Below are 19,587 nucleotides of genomic sequence, written 5' to 3' on the forward strand. Positions count from 1 at the left end.
GCCAGGAGCTGAGTCTCGACTCTTGCAACCACAATTAGGTGAGTACACACACACACACAGGAAGGCAGGGCAAATGAAGCCAAACTACAAGAAAGGGGACTACAGTGGGACAGAGAACTGGCAGGGAAGCCAGTTAATGATATGATGGAATATGTAACAACAATGTGCAAGGAGGCTGAGGAGAAGTTTGTACCCAAGGGTAACAGGAATAATGAAAAAGCCAGGATGAGTCCATGGTTCACCCAAAGGTGCAGGGAGGCAAAAATCAAGTGTGATAGGGAATGGAAGAAATATAGAAGGCAAAGGACCCAGGAGAATAAGGAGAGCAGTCATAGAGCCAGAAATGAATATGCACAGATAAGAAGGGAGGCTCAACGACAATATAAAAACGACATAGCAGCGAAAGCCAAATCTGACCCGAAACTGTTATACAGCCACATCAGGAGGAAAACAACCGTCAAGGACCAGGTAATCAGGCTAAGGAAGGAAGGAGGAGAGACAACAAGAAATGACCGTGAAGTATGTGAGGAACTCAACAAGAGATTCGAAGAAGTGTTCACAGAGGAGACAGAAGGGGCTCCAGAATGCCGGAGAGGTGGGGTACACCACCAAGTGCTGGACACAGTACACACAACCGAGGAAAAAGTGAAGAGGCTTCTGAGTGAGCTAGATACTTCAAAGGCAATGGGGCCAGATAACATCTCTCCATGGGTCCTGAGAGAGGGAGCAGAGGCACTATGTGTACCCCTAACAACAACATTCAATACATCTATCAAAACAGGGAGATTGCCTGAGGCATGGAAGACAGCAAATGTAGTCCCAATCATTAAAAAAGGAGATAGACATGAAGCACTAAACTACAGCCCCGTGTCACTGACTTGTATAGTATGCAAAGTCATGGAGAAGATTATCAGGAGAAGAGTGGTAGAACACCTACAAAGGAATGATCTCATCAAAAGCAGCCAACATGGTTTCAGAGACGGGAAATCCTGTGTCACAAACCTACTGGAGTTCTATGACATGGTGACAGCAGTAAGACAAGAGAGAGAGGGGTGGGTGGATTGCATTTTCTTGGCCTGCAAGAAGGCGTTTGACACAGTTCTGCACAAGAGATTAGTGCAAAAACTGGAGGACCAAGCAGGGATAACAGGGAAGGCACTACAATGGATCAGGGAATACTTGTCAGGAAGACAGCAGCGAGTCATGGTACGTGGTGAGGTGTCAGAGTGGGCACCTGTGACCAGTGGGTCCCACAGGGGTCAGTCCTAGGACCAGTACTGTTTCTGGTATTTGTGAACGACATGACGGAAGGAATAGACTCTGAGGTGTCTCTGTTTGCAGATGACGTGAAGTTGATGAGAATTCATTCGATCGAAGACCAGGCAGAACTACAAAGGGATCTGGACAGGCTGTAGACCTGGTCCAGCAATTGGCTCATGGAGTTCAACCCCACCAAGTGCAAAGTCATGAAGATTGGGGAAGGGCAAAGTAGACCGCAGACGGAGTACAATCTAGGGGGCCAGAGACTACAAACCTCACTAAAGGATAAAGATCTTGGGGTGAGTATAATGCCAGGCACATCTCCTGAAGCGCACATCAACCAAATAACTGCTGCAGCATATGGGCACCTAGCAAACCTCAGAACAGCATTCCGACATCTTAATAAGGAATCGTTCAGGACCCTGTACACCGTATACGTTAGGCCAATATTGGAGTATGCGGCACCAGTTTAGAACCCACACCTAGCCAAGCACGTAAAGAAACTAGAGAAAGTACAAAGGTTTGCAACAAGACTAGTCCTAGAGCTAATGGGTATGTCCTACGAGGAGAGGTTAAGGGAAATCGACCTGACGACACTGGAGGACAGGAGAGATGGGGGACATGATAACGACATACAAAATACTGAGAGGTATTGACAAGGTGGACAAAGACAGGATTATCCAGAGATGGGACACAGCAACAAGGGGACACAGTTGGAAGTTGAAGACACAGATGAATCACAGGGATGTTAGGAAGTATTTCTTCAGTCACAGAGTAGTCAGGAAGTGGAATAGTTTGGGAAGCGATGTAGTGGAGGCATGATACATACATAGCTTTAAGCAGAGGTATGATAAAGCTCACGGTTCAGGGAGAGTGACCTAGTAGTGACCAGTGAAGAGGCGGGACCAGGAGCTAGGGCTCGACCCCTGCAACCTCAACTAGGTGAGTACACACACACACACACGCTACTGGTATTTATTAGCAGTATGAATACTTAGAAGTGGGGACACACACATACACACATACACACACACATACACACATACACACATACACACATACACACACACACACACACACACGAGAGTGCAGTAACAGTTACACCTCAACCACATACCAACTACCTTCCCTACCCACCACTGGACATCCAGTCCCAAGCCCTCTCTCTCTCTCTCTCTCTCTCTCTCTCTCTCTCTCTCTCTCTCTCTCTCTCTCTCTCTCTCTCTCTCTCTCTCTCTCTCTCTCTCTCTCTCTCTTTCTCTACCTTTCTCTCTCTCCCTCTCTTTCCATCTTTCCCCTCCCTCTGCTCTATCTCTATCTCTTCCCTTCTATCTTCTCTCTCCACCTCTCGTTCTCTCTCTCCCCTCCTCACACACACCTTCCATTCATCTTCCCTTTCCTCCCTTGGCCTCCCCTAACTCCCCTCCCTCCCCACTCATTATCCCTACCCTTCTTCCCAGCATTCTCTCTCCCTCTCTCTCTATTTATTTATTTATTTATTTATTTATTTAGTAATTTAAGCATACATACAGAGGTACAAAAAATACAGGTAAGAGCAGCATGCCAAAGCCACTTATACTATGCATAGCATTACGGGCTGGCTTAAAATTAACTTAAGATTAACTAAGCAATGATGAAATCAGTGATAAAACATTAATGTAAACAGATTACTATAAAGCACAAGTGAGTATTACAAAGACAGGTCATATGGTTGCATGCATTGTTGTACATTCAGTAGAATGGAGTATTCTGTTAGGTAGTGTATTTAAAAAAATAATAAAGTTAGATTGGGTCCTAGGTTTAACATTTGTGTGATATAATTGTGAGTAACATTTAGGATATACAATTTATAAGGTTCAGTTATTCAGTATTTATTTGGTTTTGAGTGAGTAAGTGATCTTTGAGAAGAGACTTGAATTTATAAACAGGTAGTGTTTCTTTTATATTTACAGGTAATGAATTCCAGATTTTAGGGCTTTTATGTGCATTGAGTTTTTGCATAGCGTGAGATGGACACGAGGAACATCAAAGAGTGATCTGTGCCTTGTGTTATGGTCATGTGTTCTGTTGAGGTTGGCAAGGAGATGTTTGAGGGGAGGGTAAATATCAGAGTTAAGTGTTCTATGTATGTAATAGGTGCAATAATAAGTATGGATGTTTTGTATGGTGAGTAGGTTGAGTGTTTTGAATATTGGTGGAGTGTGCTGCCTGTAGTGAGAATTTGTTATCATTCTAACTGCAGCCTTTTGTTGGGTAATTAGTGGTCTGAGATGGTTAATTGTTGTTGAGCCCCATGCACAAATTCCATAGGTGAGATAGGGGTAAATAAGAGAGTGATATAGGGCCAGGAGGGCTGACTGTGGAACATAGTACCGTATCTTCGATAGTATGCCTACAGTCTTGGAAATTTTCTTAGAAATTTGTTGTATATGTGTATGAAATTTGAGTCTATTATCGAGGTGGATTCCTAGGAATTTTCCCTCTGTTAGCTTTGTGATAGGTGATCCGTTTATTGTTATGCTAAGAGGTACATCTGTAGCTCTGTTACCAAACTGAATGAAGTAGGTTTTGTCAATGTTTAGTGTAAGTTTGTTAGTCCTCATCCAGGTAGATATTTTCTGTAATTCGGTGTTTACAGTATTGGCTAGCGTGACTGGGCTCGGGTGAGAGAAGACGTATGTAGTGTCATCTGCAAAAAGTGTGGGTTTGAGTAATTGCGAAGCATTTGGTAGGTCATTTATGTATAGGAGAAAGAGAAGAGGGCCAAGGACACTTCCCTGTGGGACACCAACTGGAATTGGTTGTGCGGAAGAGCTTGCCCCATTTGCGTACACATATTGGCTTCTGTTGCTGAGGTATGACTTGAGGTAGTTGAGGGAGTGCCCTCTAATACCATAGTGTGACAATTTTACGTGGAGCAAGTCATGGTCAACTGTATCAAAAGCTTTACGTAAGTCAATGAAGATCCCCAGTGGGACTTCTTTTTTCTCTATTGCAGTGTATATATGTTCTAGCATGTGTATAATAGCATCATTAGTATTTTTATTAGGCCTGAATCCAAATTGGCAGGGGTTGAGAATGTTTTGGGAGATGAGGTAGGAGTAGATTCGTTTATGAATTAATTTTTCGAAGATTTTTGAGAGAGGGTGTAAATTGGACATTGGCCTATAGTTATTCAACTCTGTTTGGTCTCCTCCTTTATGGATCGGGGTGACCCTTGCTATTTTGAGAACTGTAGGGAAGGTGGAAGATTCAATGGATTTGTTAAATATCCCTTTGTTATCTATCCCTCTCTCTCTATCCCTCTCTCTCTCTCTCCCTCATTCTCACACACAAGCTCCTTTCGCTGGTGGAAGATTGAGAAACTTATGCAACATATTGGAATCTTTATTCAGGAAACGTTTTGCCACACAGTGGCTTCATCAGTCCAATACAAAGCAGAAAGGTGTAAGGAGAGGAGGAGTTTGAGGTAATCAGTCCCTCAGCCTGGAGTCGATGTGTTCAGTCCATCAATCTTGTAGAATGTACAGCATAGGGCCGTAGACGTGGCTTATATACTGTAGTCAGGTGAGGCGAAGCAGTAGGAGGCGGGGTCATAGTGGTACCATCCACTAGTCGACTAGTGGATGCAAAAACTAAGTGCATTAGAGAATGGAAGAGGTATAGAAGGCAAAGGGCCCAGGAAAACAAGGAGATTAGTTGAAGAGCCAGAAACGAATATGCACAGGTAAGGAGGGAGGCCCAGCGACAGTACGAAAATGACATAGCATCAAAAGTAAAGTCTGACCCGAAACTGCTGTTTAGCCACATTAGGAGAAAGACCACAGTCAAAGACCAGGTGATCAGGCTGAGGAAAGAAGGTGGGGAACTCACAAGAAACGATCAAGAGGTATGCGAGGAGCTCAACAGGAGATCTAATTAAGTATTCAGAGTGGAGACAGGAAGGACTCTGGGAAGACAGGACAGAGGGGGACACCAACAGGGAATAGACCAACAGGTGCTGGACAATATACACACAACTGGAGAAGGAGGTGAAGAAGCTGCTAAATGACCTTGATACCTCAAAGGCAATGGGACCGGACAACATCTCCCCGTGGGTCCTAAGGGAGGGAGCGGATATGCTGTGTGTGCCATTTATCACAATCTTCAACACATCCCTTGAAACTCGACAACTACCTGAGGTATGGATGACCGCAAATGTAGTTCCCATTTTTAAATAGGAGACAGAAAAGAGGCACTAAATTACAGACCAGTGTCACTGACGTGTATAGTATGCAAAGTCATGGAGAAGATTATCAGTAGGAGAGTGGTGGAGCACCTGGAACGGAACAAGATTATAAACGATAACCAGCACGGATTCTTGGAAGGCAAATCCTGTGTCACAAACCTTCTGGAGTTCTATGACAAAGTTACAGAAGTGCGACACGAGAGAGAGGGATGGGTTGATTGCATTTTCTTGGACTGCAAAAAGGCCTTCGACACAGTTCCCCACAAGAGACTAGTGCAGAAACTAGAGGATCAGGCACTTATAACAGGAAGGGCACTGCAATGGTTCAAAGAATATCTGACAGGGAGGCAACAACGAGTCATGGTACGGGATGAGGTATCACAGTGGGTGCCTGTGATGAGCGGGGTCCCACAGGGGTCGGTCCTAGGACCAGTGCTATTTTTGATATATGCGAACGACATGATGGAAGGAATAGACTCTGAAGTGTCCCTATTCGCAGATGATGTGAAGCTGATGAGAAGAATTAAATTGGATGAGGATGAGGCAGGACTGCAAAGAGACCTGGACAGGCTGGACATGTGGTCCAGAAACTGGCTTCTCGAATTCAACCCTGCCAAATGCAAACTCATGAAGATCGGAGAAGGGCAAAGAAGACCGCAGACAGAGTATAGACTAGGTGGCCAAAGACTGCAAACCTCGCTCAAGGAGAAAGATCTTGGGGTAACCATAACACCGAGCATGTCTCTGGAGGCACACATCAACCAGATAACTGCTGCAGCATACGGGCGCCTGGCAAACCTGAGAATAGCATTCCGATACCTTAGTAAGGAATCGTTCTAGACACTGTACACTGTGTACATCAGGCCCATACTGGAGTATGCAGCACCAGTTTGGAACCCACACCTGGGCAAACACGTCAAGAAATTAGAGAAAGTGCAAAGATTCGCAACAAGGTTAGTTCCAGAGCTCAGGGGCATGTCCTACGAAGAAAGGTTGAGGGAAATCGGACTGACGACATTGGAGGACAGGTGGGTCAGGGGAGACTTGATAATGACATACAAAATACTGCGTGGAATAGATAAGGTAGACAGAGACAGGTTGTTCCAGAAATGGGACACAGAAACAAGGGGACACAATTAGAAGCTGAAGACTCAGACGAGTCAGAGGGATGTTAGGAAGTATTTCTTCAGTCATAGAGTCGTCAGGAGGTGGAATAGCCTAACAAGTGATGTAGTGGAGGCAGGAACTATACATAGCTTTAAGACGAGGTATGACAAAGCTCTGGAAGCAAGAGAGAGAGAGGCGGGGCCAGGGGCTGAGTCTCGACCCCTGCAACCACAATTAGGTGAGTACACACACACATCCATGACTACATACAGGAAGCCCTGTATAAATAGCATTGCATTTTAAAAGTATTCTTAATTGCTCATGGTAAATTATTAAGTTTTAATAAACTTCCCAAATTTCAAGTTAGTTGAGTGTTGAGTCTTGGTAAATATTTAGATGAGTGTTGGCATACAGGTGAGCCGGGCTACGCAACACCTGGAAGGTATCTATGTCCTGGCGTGTGAACGTGGCACTGGCCTCGTCTTTCCCAGGGTACACCAACAGCTCCAGGCACATGACATCTCCCTCAGGCACCACAACCATCACCACCACACCAGAAGGCACTCCTCTCTCCTCCAACAAACTACCACCACTTCACTCTCCACCACTGACAACAGTGAGCACATGGAGAGAAGCAGAACTATGAGTAAGTATTCAAACACAGGCTAGATGACTTGGGGCACATTCACACTTTTTTGTTTTTAAATTATATTATAAATTATCATACATACCATTCTCTGTGAGGAAAATGGAAAAGAATTCTTCCTCCGTAAGCCATGTGTGTCCTTAAGAGGCGACTTAAATACCAGGAACAAGGGACTAGTAACTCCCTTCTCCTGTATATATTATTAGATGTAATGAGGAAAACTTAATTTTTTTCTTTTTATTTTTTTGGGACACCCTGCATCAGTGGGAGATGACAGGTGTGTTAAAAAATACTTATCATCCAAACTCGGCCAAATATAACATAAAGTAATTTTCCCCTTGACTCTTGGTGGTACCAGTGACTCTCATGATCCAAGACTGAATTGTATCATGAAGACGTAACTCCTCCACGTGTGCTTTTGATGGAGTGATATCCATGAACAAATGTAAAGGCTACGAACCTTGGATTTTCTTCGGTGCAAATTTATTTGGCCTGGTGATGTATGGGCACCCACGGCACATCAGGGTCCTAGGTAATCAATAGTCAGATGCAGAAAAAAGGTTGGTGTATAGTGTGAGCTTTACTGTGGGTTGTTACCTTCCATTGACTTTGTGGCCCTTAGAAGTTATGTAATAGGGCAGTAGCTGTCCCAATATACCATACAAACAAGCAGCAAGATGTCTAGATTTAGCAGATATGGGCGCCTGGTTCTCATTCCACACTGCTTCTATCTGCATCTTGTGGTGTACAATGGTGACTGTCAACCTAATTTTAATAACATGTTCCAGGCTCTGGCCAGACCAATTTAGGCATGAATTCATTATCACCGAGATATATGTAGAAGCCTTACTCACATGTTAGAGTAATCTTTTATTGTTAAGAAGTTGAGCATTTTTATAGATATTAAAATTTTTAATCTTTTACATTTTCATGAGTTTTAAGACTAATGTGGTGGTTTAATCTTAATGTGTGTAGAGTCAAGTCAGTATGTGACTTGTCTATGGTGTTTGGTTTGTGACTTGTGTTTTATCCCAGTGTCCTCCAAATTCCAGTTTCCAACTCCTTCTTTTTCCAGGAATATTCATTAGTTTTAACTGCTGATACAGTTCATTGGACATAAATGCATTTTACTGTAATTTTAAAAAAAATAGAGCTATTAAAAAACAGCAAATGAAAGGTAGTGTTGCAATGTCCTTTGATCATTTCTGATGACCTAGTTTGATGAGTTATTAGTTATAGTTCCTCTGTTAATATTACTCCAGTTATATCTGACTGTGAGGAGAAGCAGATCCTGCAGAGTACTCACATTGCTTTGTCACCCCAACAGCCTCAGACGTAGTTACTAGAATGCAAGCACACAACTCTACGATAGAAGAAGAAGAAAAGAACGAGGTAGAGGAGGAAAAAGATGAGGATGATGAGGTAGGCTCTGAGAGGCGCCCTCCACAGAGGGCACCTCCCCAGTGTTCCAAACTACGGGTGTTAGGCCACACCTCCTACCCTGGGAAACTCTCTCACCAGGTACAGGGTCTCCTTCCCTACACCTCCTACTGGCTCCTGCTCCTCCCTCACTACAAAGGCGTCCTCGGCGTCCCCTCCAACCTGCAGCCCTTCACCACCCCCCAGGACGGTGAGCAAGAAACTGCTACATCACCAAGTGATGCTTCTAAAGTCTCCACTTGTTTAAGCCACACAGAATAGATTTTAATAATGTTGCTCTGGATTTTTAACATTAAGGCTGGGTCATTATCATTAAATTACTAATTAAAGGCTAGATAAGCCTTGAATAAAAGTTAAGAAATTTTTTATGATATAATGAAACATGAATAGCACATGAAGACACATGTACACATACTTATACACTCATAAATAGACAGGATAGACACTAGCAGAATGTTGAGAATGATAAGACCTAGTAGAGGGAAAGTTAAAAACTGAATTCTGCAGTGGCACATTACCTGGAGTGTACCTGGAGGGGGTTTTGGGGAACAATGCCCCCGCGGCCTGGTCTATGACCAGGCCTCACGGTGGATCAGGGCCTGATCAACCAAGCTGTTACTGCTGGCCACACGTAAACTGACATATGAACCACAGCCCTGCTGGTCAGGTAATGACTCAACCTGTACTCCCTAGAACGCAGGCAGGAGAGATACGTGATTATAAACACTTGGAAAATTCTACAGAGATTAGTACCAAACTTGCACATGAAAATCACTCCCTACGAGAGCAAAATACTCGGCAGATGATACAACATCTCCCCAATGAAAAGCAGGGATGCCACTAGCACGATAAGAGACAACACAGTAAGTGTCAGGGGCCCAAGACTGTTCAACTGCCTCCCAGCATACATAAGGGGGATTACCAATAGACCCCTGGCTGTCTTCAAGCAGGAACTGGACAAACACCTAAGTCATCACATGACCAGCCGGGCTGTGGTTCGTATGTTGGATTGCGTGCGGCAAGCAGTAATAGCCTGGTTGATCAGGCCCTGATCCACCATGAGGCCTGGTCACAGACCAGGTTGCAGGGGCATTGACCCCCGGAACTCTCTCCAGGTATACTCCAGGGAGATGCCTATCCAGCTCCTCCTTGAAGACAGCCAGGGGTCTGTTGGTAATCCTTAGTATGTATGCTGGGAGGCAGTTGAACAGTCTTGGCCCCCTCACACTTGTTGTGTTGTCTCTTAGTGTACTCATGGCACCTCTGCTTTTCATTGGGCTGACGTTGCATCTCCTGTCGAGTCTTTTGCTTTCATAGTGAGTGATTTTCATGTGAAGATTTGAGACTAGTCCCTCTAGGTTTTTCCAAGTGTATATTGTCATGTATCTTTCTCACATGTGTTCCAGGTAGTACAGATTAAGGAACTTCAGCTGTTCCCAGTAATTTAGGTGCTTTATCGTACTTACACGTGCCATGAAATTTCTCTGATACACTCCGTGAAGGTTCTCTGTCTAGTATAAAAGTTCTTACCTTTAACCATAATAATAATAATAATAATAATAATAATAATAATAATAATAATAATAATAATAATAATAATAATAATAATAATAATAATAATAATAATTTTATTTTAGCATAATACATGTACATATTTGTACAAAGGAGTGTAACAGTTGGGTGTACATGCCAAGAGCCCCTTTATATGTAGAGCATTTTGGGCAAACTTAAGACTAACAGTGCAGTAATTGTACATATGGTCAATAGATGAAGTACAATGAATACAAGAGTTGTATAACCTGCATTAGACTACATAGTGCCACACTGTATGCTAAAACACTTTCAACTAAAAAACAGAAAAGGGAGTTGTTGAATAATTTAACCAAGAGAAAGTTAAGAGGTGGGCTTAAAAGCTTAGAGTTAAAACCCGTGAATTTAACATGTTAAAAACTGTACGTAAGTGTTTTTTTTTCATAGCTTGTCAGTATCATCATACCTCATATAATCAGCTTAGTAATTACAGGTTATATAAATGACACATGAAGATACTCATACCTAACTGGCAGAAATCAGTTTATTCACTTCATAGTAAATGTAATATAAATATCTAATATCATTTTCTCTTCATACAGTACCATCAGGGTGGGCGGTGTTGTCCCGCTGGTGGGCGGCACGAGTTGAGTCAGGTCTGTACGCCCTTACACTACACTGGAGCCCCATATCCCCTCGCCATGCCCATGGAGTCATCCTCAAGTACCTGGTAAGTCAAGTCATGTTAGTCAAGTCTCACAGAGTTCATACATAGCCATACAGAAGAAGAAAGATTAAAACATTAAAACAGGTTATATGATCATGCACATGAAACAGATTACTCAGTCACCCAGGTGAGGCAGATCACCAAGATCCTTAATTAAGGTCACATGAGTCAAACACCACAGGTAATGCTTTAACAGGTGTCTCACAGACGACACAGAGGGCTGAGCAAACAGAGAGGGTCATTTACCTGGTGTTAATGTCATATATTACTAGGTAGAAGGTTGTCCCCTCTCTCAGAATGCTCTTAATTTGCACTATACCGTCATTCCTCTCCCAGAGAAAGTTATCAGTATAAACACACTCGGTCTAATATTTTCAGCACTACTATACTATACTATACTATAAATGAAAGAGGCAATTTTTCTTACTTTTTATTTGTGCCTTTTTTACAAAAGCTATTTTTATTTGTGCCAGTTGTACCATGCATCGGTCAGCATATCCACACAACATTCTTGGATTCACTTTGTCTTGCTTTGTAGCCTTGCTTATTTAAAGAAATTAAGGAGTTGTCCCTCTAGGTCTTAAACATAATGCAGACCATATATGGGTATTTTAAACCAGTCTCAGTAGGATGCATATTTCGTTGACTTAAATTTCCTTCTTAAAGTGTTCACAATAACTATCACTATTCTTATTAAGTTGTGGTGAAACATGTCATGATGCGAGTGATGCGATCATGAGCGACCCATCAAGATTCATATTGCTACATGATTTGGGTGATTATGGAATGAGTCACAATGTATTATCTCCTTGTGATCCCACTAGCTGTAGTGTTGAGTTGGTCTGTGCCACACACAGTGGAGATTCATTTATTAGATGGACCTTCAGGTGGACCACCTGGTGGTGCATTGGGTGGTTCAGGTGGACCATTTGGTGGTACATTGGGTGGTTTAGGTGGACCACCTGGGTGGTTCAGGTGGACGAATTATTAGGACATTGTGTGGATCATTCACTGTCAGTTTAACATTACTTTAAATAATTTTGTTAATAACAGTAATTCTTCTCTCTTGTTTTACTTGACCTTTGACATTTTGCTTGTCTGTCAGACTTCCCTAAGTACTTTCTTCATCTCTCTGACATCTTTCCTCACAATTTTACTTTTGATGATAATGTTCACTTCACTGACAGATTACAGTGAAGGAGAGTGACACTGGCGTTACTCACAATGTCAGTGTGTTGGGTGACGTGACCACACTCACTCTTCCCAACGTGACCTCATCCCGGGTGGAAGTCACCTTGATGGCCTCTACCATCATGGGTTATGGTCCTTCCTCGCCACCTGCCAGGCTTAATCTTCTCAGGACACACTTAAAGGTTAGTCAAGCTAGTTTTAGTTTAATATGTTTATTATGCACCCCATACCCATCCTGTGGGCGGTAATCAAAAGATTACAGAGGTACATAATGGGTCCAGGGACTGGACTCCAAAGTTTTGATAGCTGAGCAAGTTACGGAGGTAATGAACTCACAATTACAAAGGTAATAAACTCACAATTTACAAAGGTAATGAACTCACAATTTACAGAGGTAATGAACTCCAGGTAGGTCTGGTCACAATCATGACAAGTTACAAAGGTATTTACAGATTACAGAGGTACGTAATGGGTCCAGGGACTGGGCCCCCAAAGTTTTGATAGCTGAACTAGGTACAAAGGTAATGAACTCACGAGTTACAAAGGTAATGAATCATGTAAGAATGGTTACTTACGTTTATACATGGCTACAATCATGAACAAATTATAGAGTAATGAACAATTCACACTTCCACACCCTGTCACAACTGTAATGAGTTATTGGTGCAAATATTGATTGTTGAGTCACACACACACACACACACACACACACATGTAGTGGGGGTTCATAGGAGATATGATGATTGGAGTAAAACACACTTGTTGGATGGTGACACTTATATTAGAGTATGAAGGGGGAGAGCCCAAACTGCTGTGTCTTGCCTGGCGTAGACCTATGCGGGAACTGAGAAGGATCCCAGGTGCGAAGGGCTCACAACAGCATCACGTGACGTCACACATGCTAGTCACTGAGCCTATTGATCAGGGAGCCTAAATATATACATGGATGATATGATCCACAATATACTACACAAGTATACATATAAGGGGATTCAGTAGCTATACTGACAGTTCGGTTATGTTACATATGTCATCTCGACATACAATACTATGATATAGGCTGAACAGGCAGGTGGGTCTCTCAGTAGTATCAGTTCCCAGTAGTACCAGTAACCAGTTACCAGTAGTATGACTCACTACCAACTGTCTGCGTGAATCACTGACTGTTATTCATGTTGTTGCTGACCATAGCATGTTTTGAATGCCGCTCACCCTTAGGACTCAATTTGTGAGTCAGTCTTAAGATAGAGAGCAGAGAGGCAGGGCAGGTCTGGTGCTTCCCATATATTCCTTTATAATTATACTAGAACATCCAACGTTAGTGTTATTACCCAATCCATGTTATCGAACCACCCTCGCATGATAGTTTGATGACAGGGGCGTGGGCGTAGATTTACCGGTATTTCAGACGTTAGAAGTTTGTTTGTGGGGTGCCGACAGGTCAGAGGTCATGTCTGTCAGCCTCAACCAGCCGTTCCAGCTTAAAAACCAGTTGCAGCAGTCTTTCAAGCTTCCTGGCTTAGTTTGTGTGCTAATTGCTTCAACATCCGAGGGGTTGACCCTGATTTTGCAATTAAGCCAGCCAGTAAGCCAGACTGTAGAAGTGAATGCCAGTCAGCCTGCCTCAGCCTATCATCCAGCCTGTCTCCTGTCATGCACCTACTCTTTCATGCTGTGTGCATCACTACACGTCTTCCAATCAGCCATTCTCGTGGGTTAAACCAGTCAGTCAACCCAGCTTCCTAACCCAGCTGAGAGAGAGAAGTAAGCCACACAAGTTCCTCTGAAGTATTGTCTCCTATAAAACTTTGTGCTCCCAGTTGGATGCTGGTAAGAGTGGTCTTCACCATCCCTGTGGCATATTGTGGCTTAGTTAAGCCATCTGGGTGTTTCTTTTGAGTAGTGAGTGGCAGTGCATGCCAGTGGGCCAGGTTGCCACACCCACCCACCACCCACTCCCCACCTCATCTACCTGTGGGTTTTTCCACCCTTATACCAGGTCCTAGTACTGTTTTGGCTCACATAATTGGTCAAGAGATTGTAACTGTGCACCAACGATAAAGCCAGTTATGTGAGTTCACCTAGAAAGTGCATTTCTTCATAACAGCAGTGTGAGTGTAGGAGGAATCATCACCCTCCCACAGGACCATCTTTCCCTAATCACTTGTCACCGCCGTCTACCACTCCAGACTTCAGTGATAATTTTCCATTTAGAGATGTTTGCCTTGCATTTAAAGACATTTGCATGTGTGAAACATTTACAGTGAATTTCTTGTGTACTCTAAGCCTTGTGTTTTCAATGTAGACTCAGTGTTTCTTTGACTCATTATTTTTGCAATATTTTTCAGTGTTATCATTCATCTTTCATGTTTCATTTTTATATTTTTATCTGTGTTTTTTTTTATGCTACTCCCTGCCTTTAGTAAGTATTATTTTGTAGTGTTCAAGTGTATTCCTTATATAACGAGATTATTTGGTGTAGCTGGTAGCAGGGAGTAAATGATACATCTTCAGAGGCTTCTTACTTTATTTGCAAAGTCGTGGTGGGTACACAGGCTTGTGTGTTGTGCCCATGGCCTGGGTAGGGCCATGCCCACAAGAGGAGAGAGCTAGTAGGCCTTCTGTCTTGCTACTATGTCGCTGTGTGAGTGAGAGCATGTGGGACCAGCGTCCCACAGACCTGGGCAGGCCCAGAGGGCAGCACTTGAGTGCCGCAAAATATGAACTAAGCTGGCAGACAGTATAGGCTGTCTGTGCAGACAATACAGGCTGTCTACATATGCTCGGCCACCTACCTCGACAATACTGGTGGTAAAAAAAAAACTCGGTCTCTCTCTCGTAGGAACAGGGCACAGAACACAAAATAAAAAATGTATATATACATATGGACATGGAAAAAAAACTTCTTACTGGGAGGGAAGAAAAAAACATGTGGGGTATGCTAAACATCGTGGTCATAGGCACTGAGTGTCGAAGGGCATCACTGCTCGCCTTCCTGCGTCTGGACAGATACTGCAACACAGGAGACATTACTGGTGTTGAGCTATGACATAACAGGGTACAGTCTCCTCTAGAATGGTGAAACAGTCATCGTAGGAGTCACTGCAGGTTTCACTCAACCTGGGGCACGACATGCTGGTGCCCTCGACTGAGGCATTGACAAAACTCGGCAACTGGGCAGTACTTCTGGCAAGTGACTCAGGATGACACTACTCAACTGGTACTGTCACTGGGCTGTCACTGCTGGCAAGTGTGGAGCAAGTTGTGGAGCGAGTCGTGGCAGAGACGATTGGGCAAAACATCTAGGAGTCGTAACACCATACACCAGACTGTAGTGAGCAAGCTAGCAGTCAAAGTGACATCTTCTTTGTGCAGGTTGCTCACTGAAGCTTGTGACATGAGGCTGACACAGCACCTGCCGACAGGGCTAACTGCGGCTTGACGAGAGTCATTCTCTCGGCAGTTGGAATTATAGCAGAGGTTAGTCTAAGCATCCCCAGACTTGTTTCTCTACATATAACTGCACTCTGAAGGTCTGGAGGTGAAGTGAAACAAATCTCAATGGGAATCATAGTAGGTACAATTCTGCAGAATATCTATGAGCGACGAGCATAAGAGCTTTTTGTACAAAGGGACTCAAACGCTCAGAGGCTGAGTAATTTCAGCTGTCAGATGCACTGGTCACACCGGGTGACTTAACACAGTGGTGCTACACAGGGGTCTGGCTCAGACCACACTGGACACACGGAAAACCTTACACACACCCGTGGTACATGTGATACAACATGGCTTAACTAGCAAATGATGCTTTTCTGTTCACAAAACTGACACTAAGCCATACACTAACATGTGAGAACACTGACTGAGAGGAATTAATTAACACACGACATATATCTTCTCTCAATCTTCTCAACAATACTAAAATAATTACTAGAAACACTCGATGTGACATCATGTGATGTCAGTCATGATGTCGTGAGGTGACATCAACAGCACTGTGACATCACCAGACATCTTGAGGTGACATCAGGCAGACATCGTGACGTCATGAAGTCAGGCAGCAGCATCGGTGACATCAATGTGATGTGAGCAGCAGACCACAGCATGAGGCCTGGGACATCTGGCCTGGCAACTCTTGTGGTTTGCAGATCCACGTGGCTTCATCCACCCCCCATGTGGCATCGGGATCCACGTGGCATCATGATCTATGTGGCCTGCTGATCCACATGGCTTGCTGATCTACGTGGCTTGCTGATCCACATGGCATGCTGATCTACGTGGCATGCTGATACACATGGCTTGCTGATCCACATGGCTTACTGATCCACGTGGCTTCGAGTGGCCACAGGCACTCGGATACACAGCAATGGCAATCAATTCACATGGAAAACAGCAGAAAACACAGCAGAGGGAGTGAGTACATCGTAGTGTATGGTAGTGTGGTGGCAAGGAGCGTGGGTGAGTGTATGACGAGGGAGGATCTGGTGACTTCCTCCTCTCAAACCCACAACACGGCGAAATACTCACACTGGATGCAGAAATCACCACAAAACTCACCTCTGGCTTGCTGAAATAGCTGTGCTGAGCTGAACAACAACAACAGAGCATACAAGTGATGCTGAACACGTGACTTGAGAAACAGCATGGGACGCTGTAGCATGGGGTCACTGGGATGCCACTTACAATTCTTGAAGAAATTCGGCAAATTTCGGCTGGATCCTGCTTGTACCTGTGTCTGGATGCTGAAACGTGCAGACACAACATCAGGATAACTCATTGAGAGATGGATGCTTGTTGTATAGGGTGATGAAGTGAAGATGACTTCATCCCTCTTCCTTCCTCTTTCCAGGCAAACACAACTGCTGCGACCACCACTTCCCACTTATAACGAGATTTATTTTGGTGAGATGCAGTGGTGTGGAGTCAATGATAGATGTCTTCGGAGGGCTCTTCTTGCTTTGCAATTGTCGTGGTGGGTACACAGGCTTGTGTGTTGTGCCCATGGCCTGGGTAGGGCTATGCCCACTAGAGGAGAGAGCTAGTAGGCCTTCTGTCTTGCTGCTAGGCCGCTGTGTGAGTGAGAGCGTGTGGGACCAGCATCCCCCAGACCTGGGCAGGCCCAGAGGGCAGCACTTGAGTGCTGTGAAATATGAACTAAGCTGGCAGACAGCATAGGCTGTCTGTGCAGACAGTACAGGCTGTCTACACTTATTTATGTGCAGTAATTTATTCCTTACCCCAGTCATTCACTGCGTGTGAAGTAATTCATTATTTTTTTTATCTTGTGTTCTTTCAGCATTATATTCTCAAGTATTTGTCATTATTGTAGTTCATGCAGTGCTATTCAACCCAGTATACTTAATTATCCATTTATTTCTATGTGTACCTTTTTTTTTTTTTCGTATGTCCAGCAGTGTCTCATTTCCTTGATCTTTACGCAGACTTGTGTACCATTATTTTTGCGAGCAATTTTTGTCGAATCAGTCACAGCAAGATTTTGTTGTAAGAACATAATTAATATATGATTAATCCTTGTTGTGTGTGCCCCGCCACTTGTAAGTGTTACACTTCCAGTTTTGTTTCTTGTTTCATTTTTATTCATATTTTTCATATTTCTTTGAACAAATTCACTCTTAGTGTAATTTTAATTTCTTTTTAATGTAAATTGTTTTCTTTTTCTCTGAGTAAATTGTTTTGCTTAATTTACAATTAAGAGTTCAAGTGTTCAATCAGTCTTTCTTCTTATTTTTATTTTTATTATTTAACCTACATTTTCCCAGTGTAACTTTTATTACTGCAGTGATTATTTCTGCACCTTATTTTGTTGCACTTGTTCTGCAGTGAATTATTTTCTTTTATTGATATTTTTATCCATTATTATTCTCAGTTCATTATTGTTTTAGTGTCCTGTTTTTCATTTTATTATTTTTTCCTGATATTGTCTTTGCATTATATTTTAATTTTGTTTATGCACTCTTAGAAAATATTTAAATTTCCCAGTTATCTCTCTTTGCATACAATTTCGTGATTTTATTTTATACTTTTTACATTGATTTACAGTTTAATTAGTTAATTTCTTTATTAACAAAAGTACAGACAGCTCATTTTGCTTTTAATTCAGCCTCCAGTAATATTTTTACTTGTAAATTTCAATGTGTTTCTTTATCTTGTCCAGCAGTCCCTTACATTGAGTTGTCCTTCCTCTTGCAGTGTATCTTAGACATTTTTTTTATTACTTCTGCAGAATTAGTATCTCTTTTATTTCAATTTTTGCATTTTGTGTCATTATTATTATTATTTTTGCCTTATTTGTTTTTGTGCAACTTCTTTGCCATTATGTCTCACATACCTTCAAGTGATACTTTAGTGAATGGCGACACTCAGACCTCTCAGGCTACTGCTGCTTCTGTCATCAGTCCTCACAGTTCCTTATCGACTGACAGACCGACCCAGACACTGAGACACTATAGTTTTATTCGTGATTCCCTTGATGCATTACCTTTATTCAATGGCCATGTACATAGTCTTGAAGCATGGTTCACTGCCATTCGTTCTCGTGTTAATGCTCTAGTTGACGGTCCTCCTTCAGAGGAAAGTCTTATCAGACTTGCGAAAGAAGCTCTTCATCGGTCCCCTGCTGCTGTTCACGTTGTTGATCTCCTTGAAATGCGAGACTTCAGGAATCTTACTAAGTGGTCACAATATGAGGAACTGATTCATTCTTTCCTTGTACCAGTAAAAACAGCTGATCCATATGTCATTCTTCGGGAACTCGTGAATGCTACACCCATGATTAATGATTCATTGAGTGCATTTTCTGTTAGATTAGATAAACTTTTATAATCATTTATCAATGCTGTCGAGTCCTCAGCTTTTGTCCCTGACAAGGATAAACCATCCTCAGCATCGCTTGCTAAAATAGCAGCTTTTGGAGCAATCAAAGCACTAATGCCGCCTGCTTCCATGTGTGCTTATGAGGCTAATCCTCCAACTGTGACAATGAAACCACTTACAGCCTTAAATCACGTACGTTTCTTGTGCCCCCAGGGTACTTTCCCGTGTATCAAAAGTATCAGTCTGCACCACCTCTTGTTTGCACCACAGGGACAAATCGTGGTGGTCAACCATCGCAGCGATCACCAAGGACCAGTGTACAGAGTCATTATAAACCTCATAGTATTCATAGTACATTCAGTAACCATAGTCAGCGGACTTGTTACAACTGTGGTTTCCGTGGCCATATTGCAATTAATTGTCCTGATAGTCACCGTAAGAGGCATCGTACTGATGATGAGTACCAGTCAGATCTTCCCTACTGTACTTATCATAGAATACATGGGCATGACACATCTGAGTGCAATGCTCTCTATAACCTTCAGTACTCTAGATCTTTCCGTGGCCGTTCTAACTGCAGAACCAGGAGAGGAAACAGACGTCATGGTTCTCAGACTAACCAAA

General features: G+C 42.9%; 2 protein-coding genes across 2 annotated transcripts in view; both read left to right on the forward strand.

Annotated features, from left to right (window-relative positions):
- The window catches only part of LOC138854537 (roundabout homolog 2-like), a 336,616-nt gene that overhangs the window by 230,751 nt on the left and 86,278 nt on the right, over positions 1-19,587 (forward strand). The window lies entirely within an intron of this gene.
- The window catches only part of LOC128684451 (uncharacterized), a 112,257-nt gene that overhangs the window by 35,669 nt on the left and 57,001 nt on the right, over positions 1-19,587 (forward strand). The window contains exons 8-11 of the mRNA XM_070098021.1: positions 7,010-7,241; positions 8,569-8,871; positions 10,814-10,941; positions 12,126-12,311. Coding sequence (XP_069954122.1) covers positions 7,010-7,241; positions 8,569-8,871; positions 10,814-10,941; positions 12,126-12,311 — 849 coding nt within the window. The remainder of the gene's footprint in view (positions 1-7,009; positions 7,242-8,568; positions 8,872-10,813; positions 10,942-12,125; positions 12,312-19,587) is intronic.

This window comes from Cherax quadricarinatus, chromosome 4 (genome assembly GCF_038502225.1).
Source record: "Cherax quadricarinatus isolate ZL_2023a chromosome 4, ASM3850222v1, whole genome shotgun sequence".
Taxonomy (NCBI): domain Eukaryota; kingdom Metazoa; phylum Arthropoda; class Malacostraca; order Decapoda; family Parastacidae; genus Cherax; species Cherax quadricarinatus.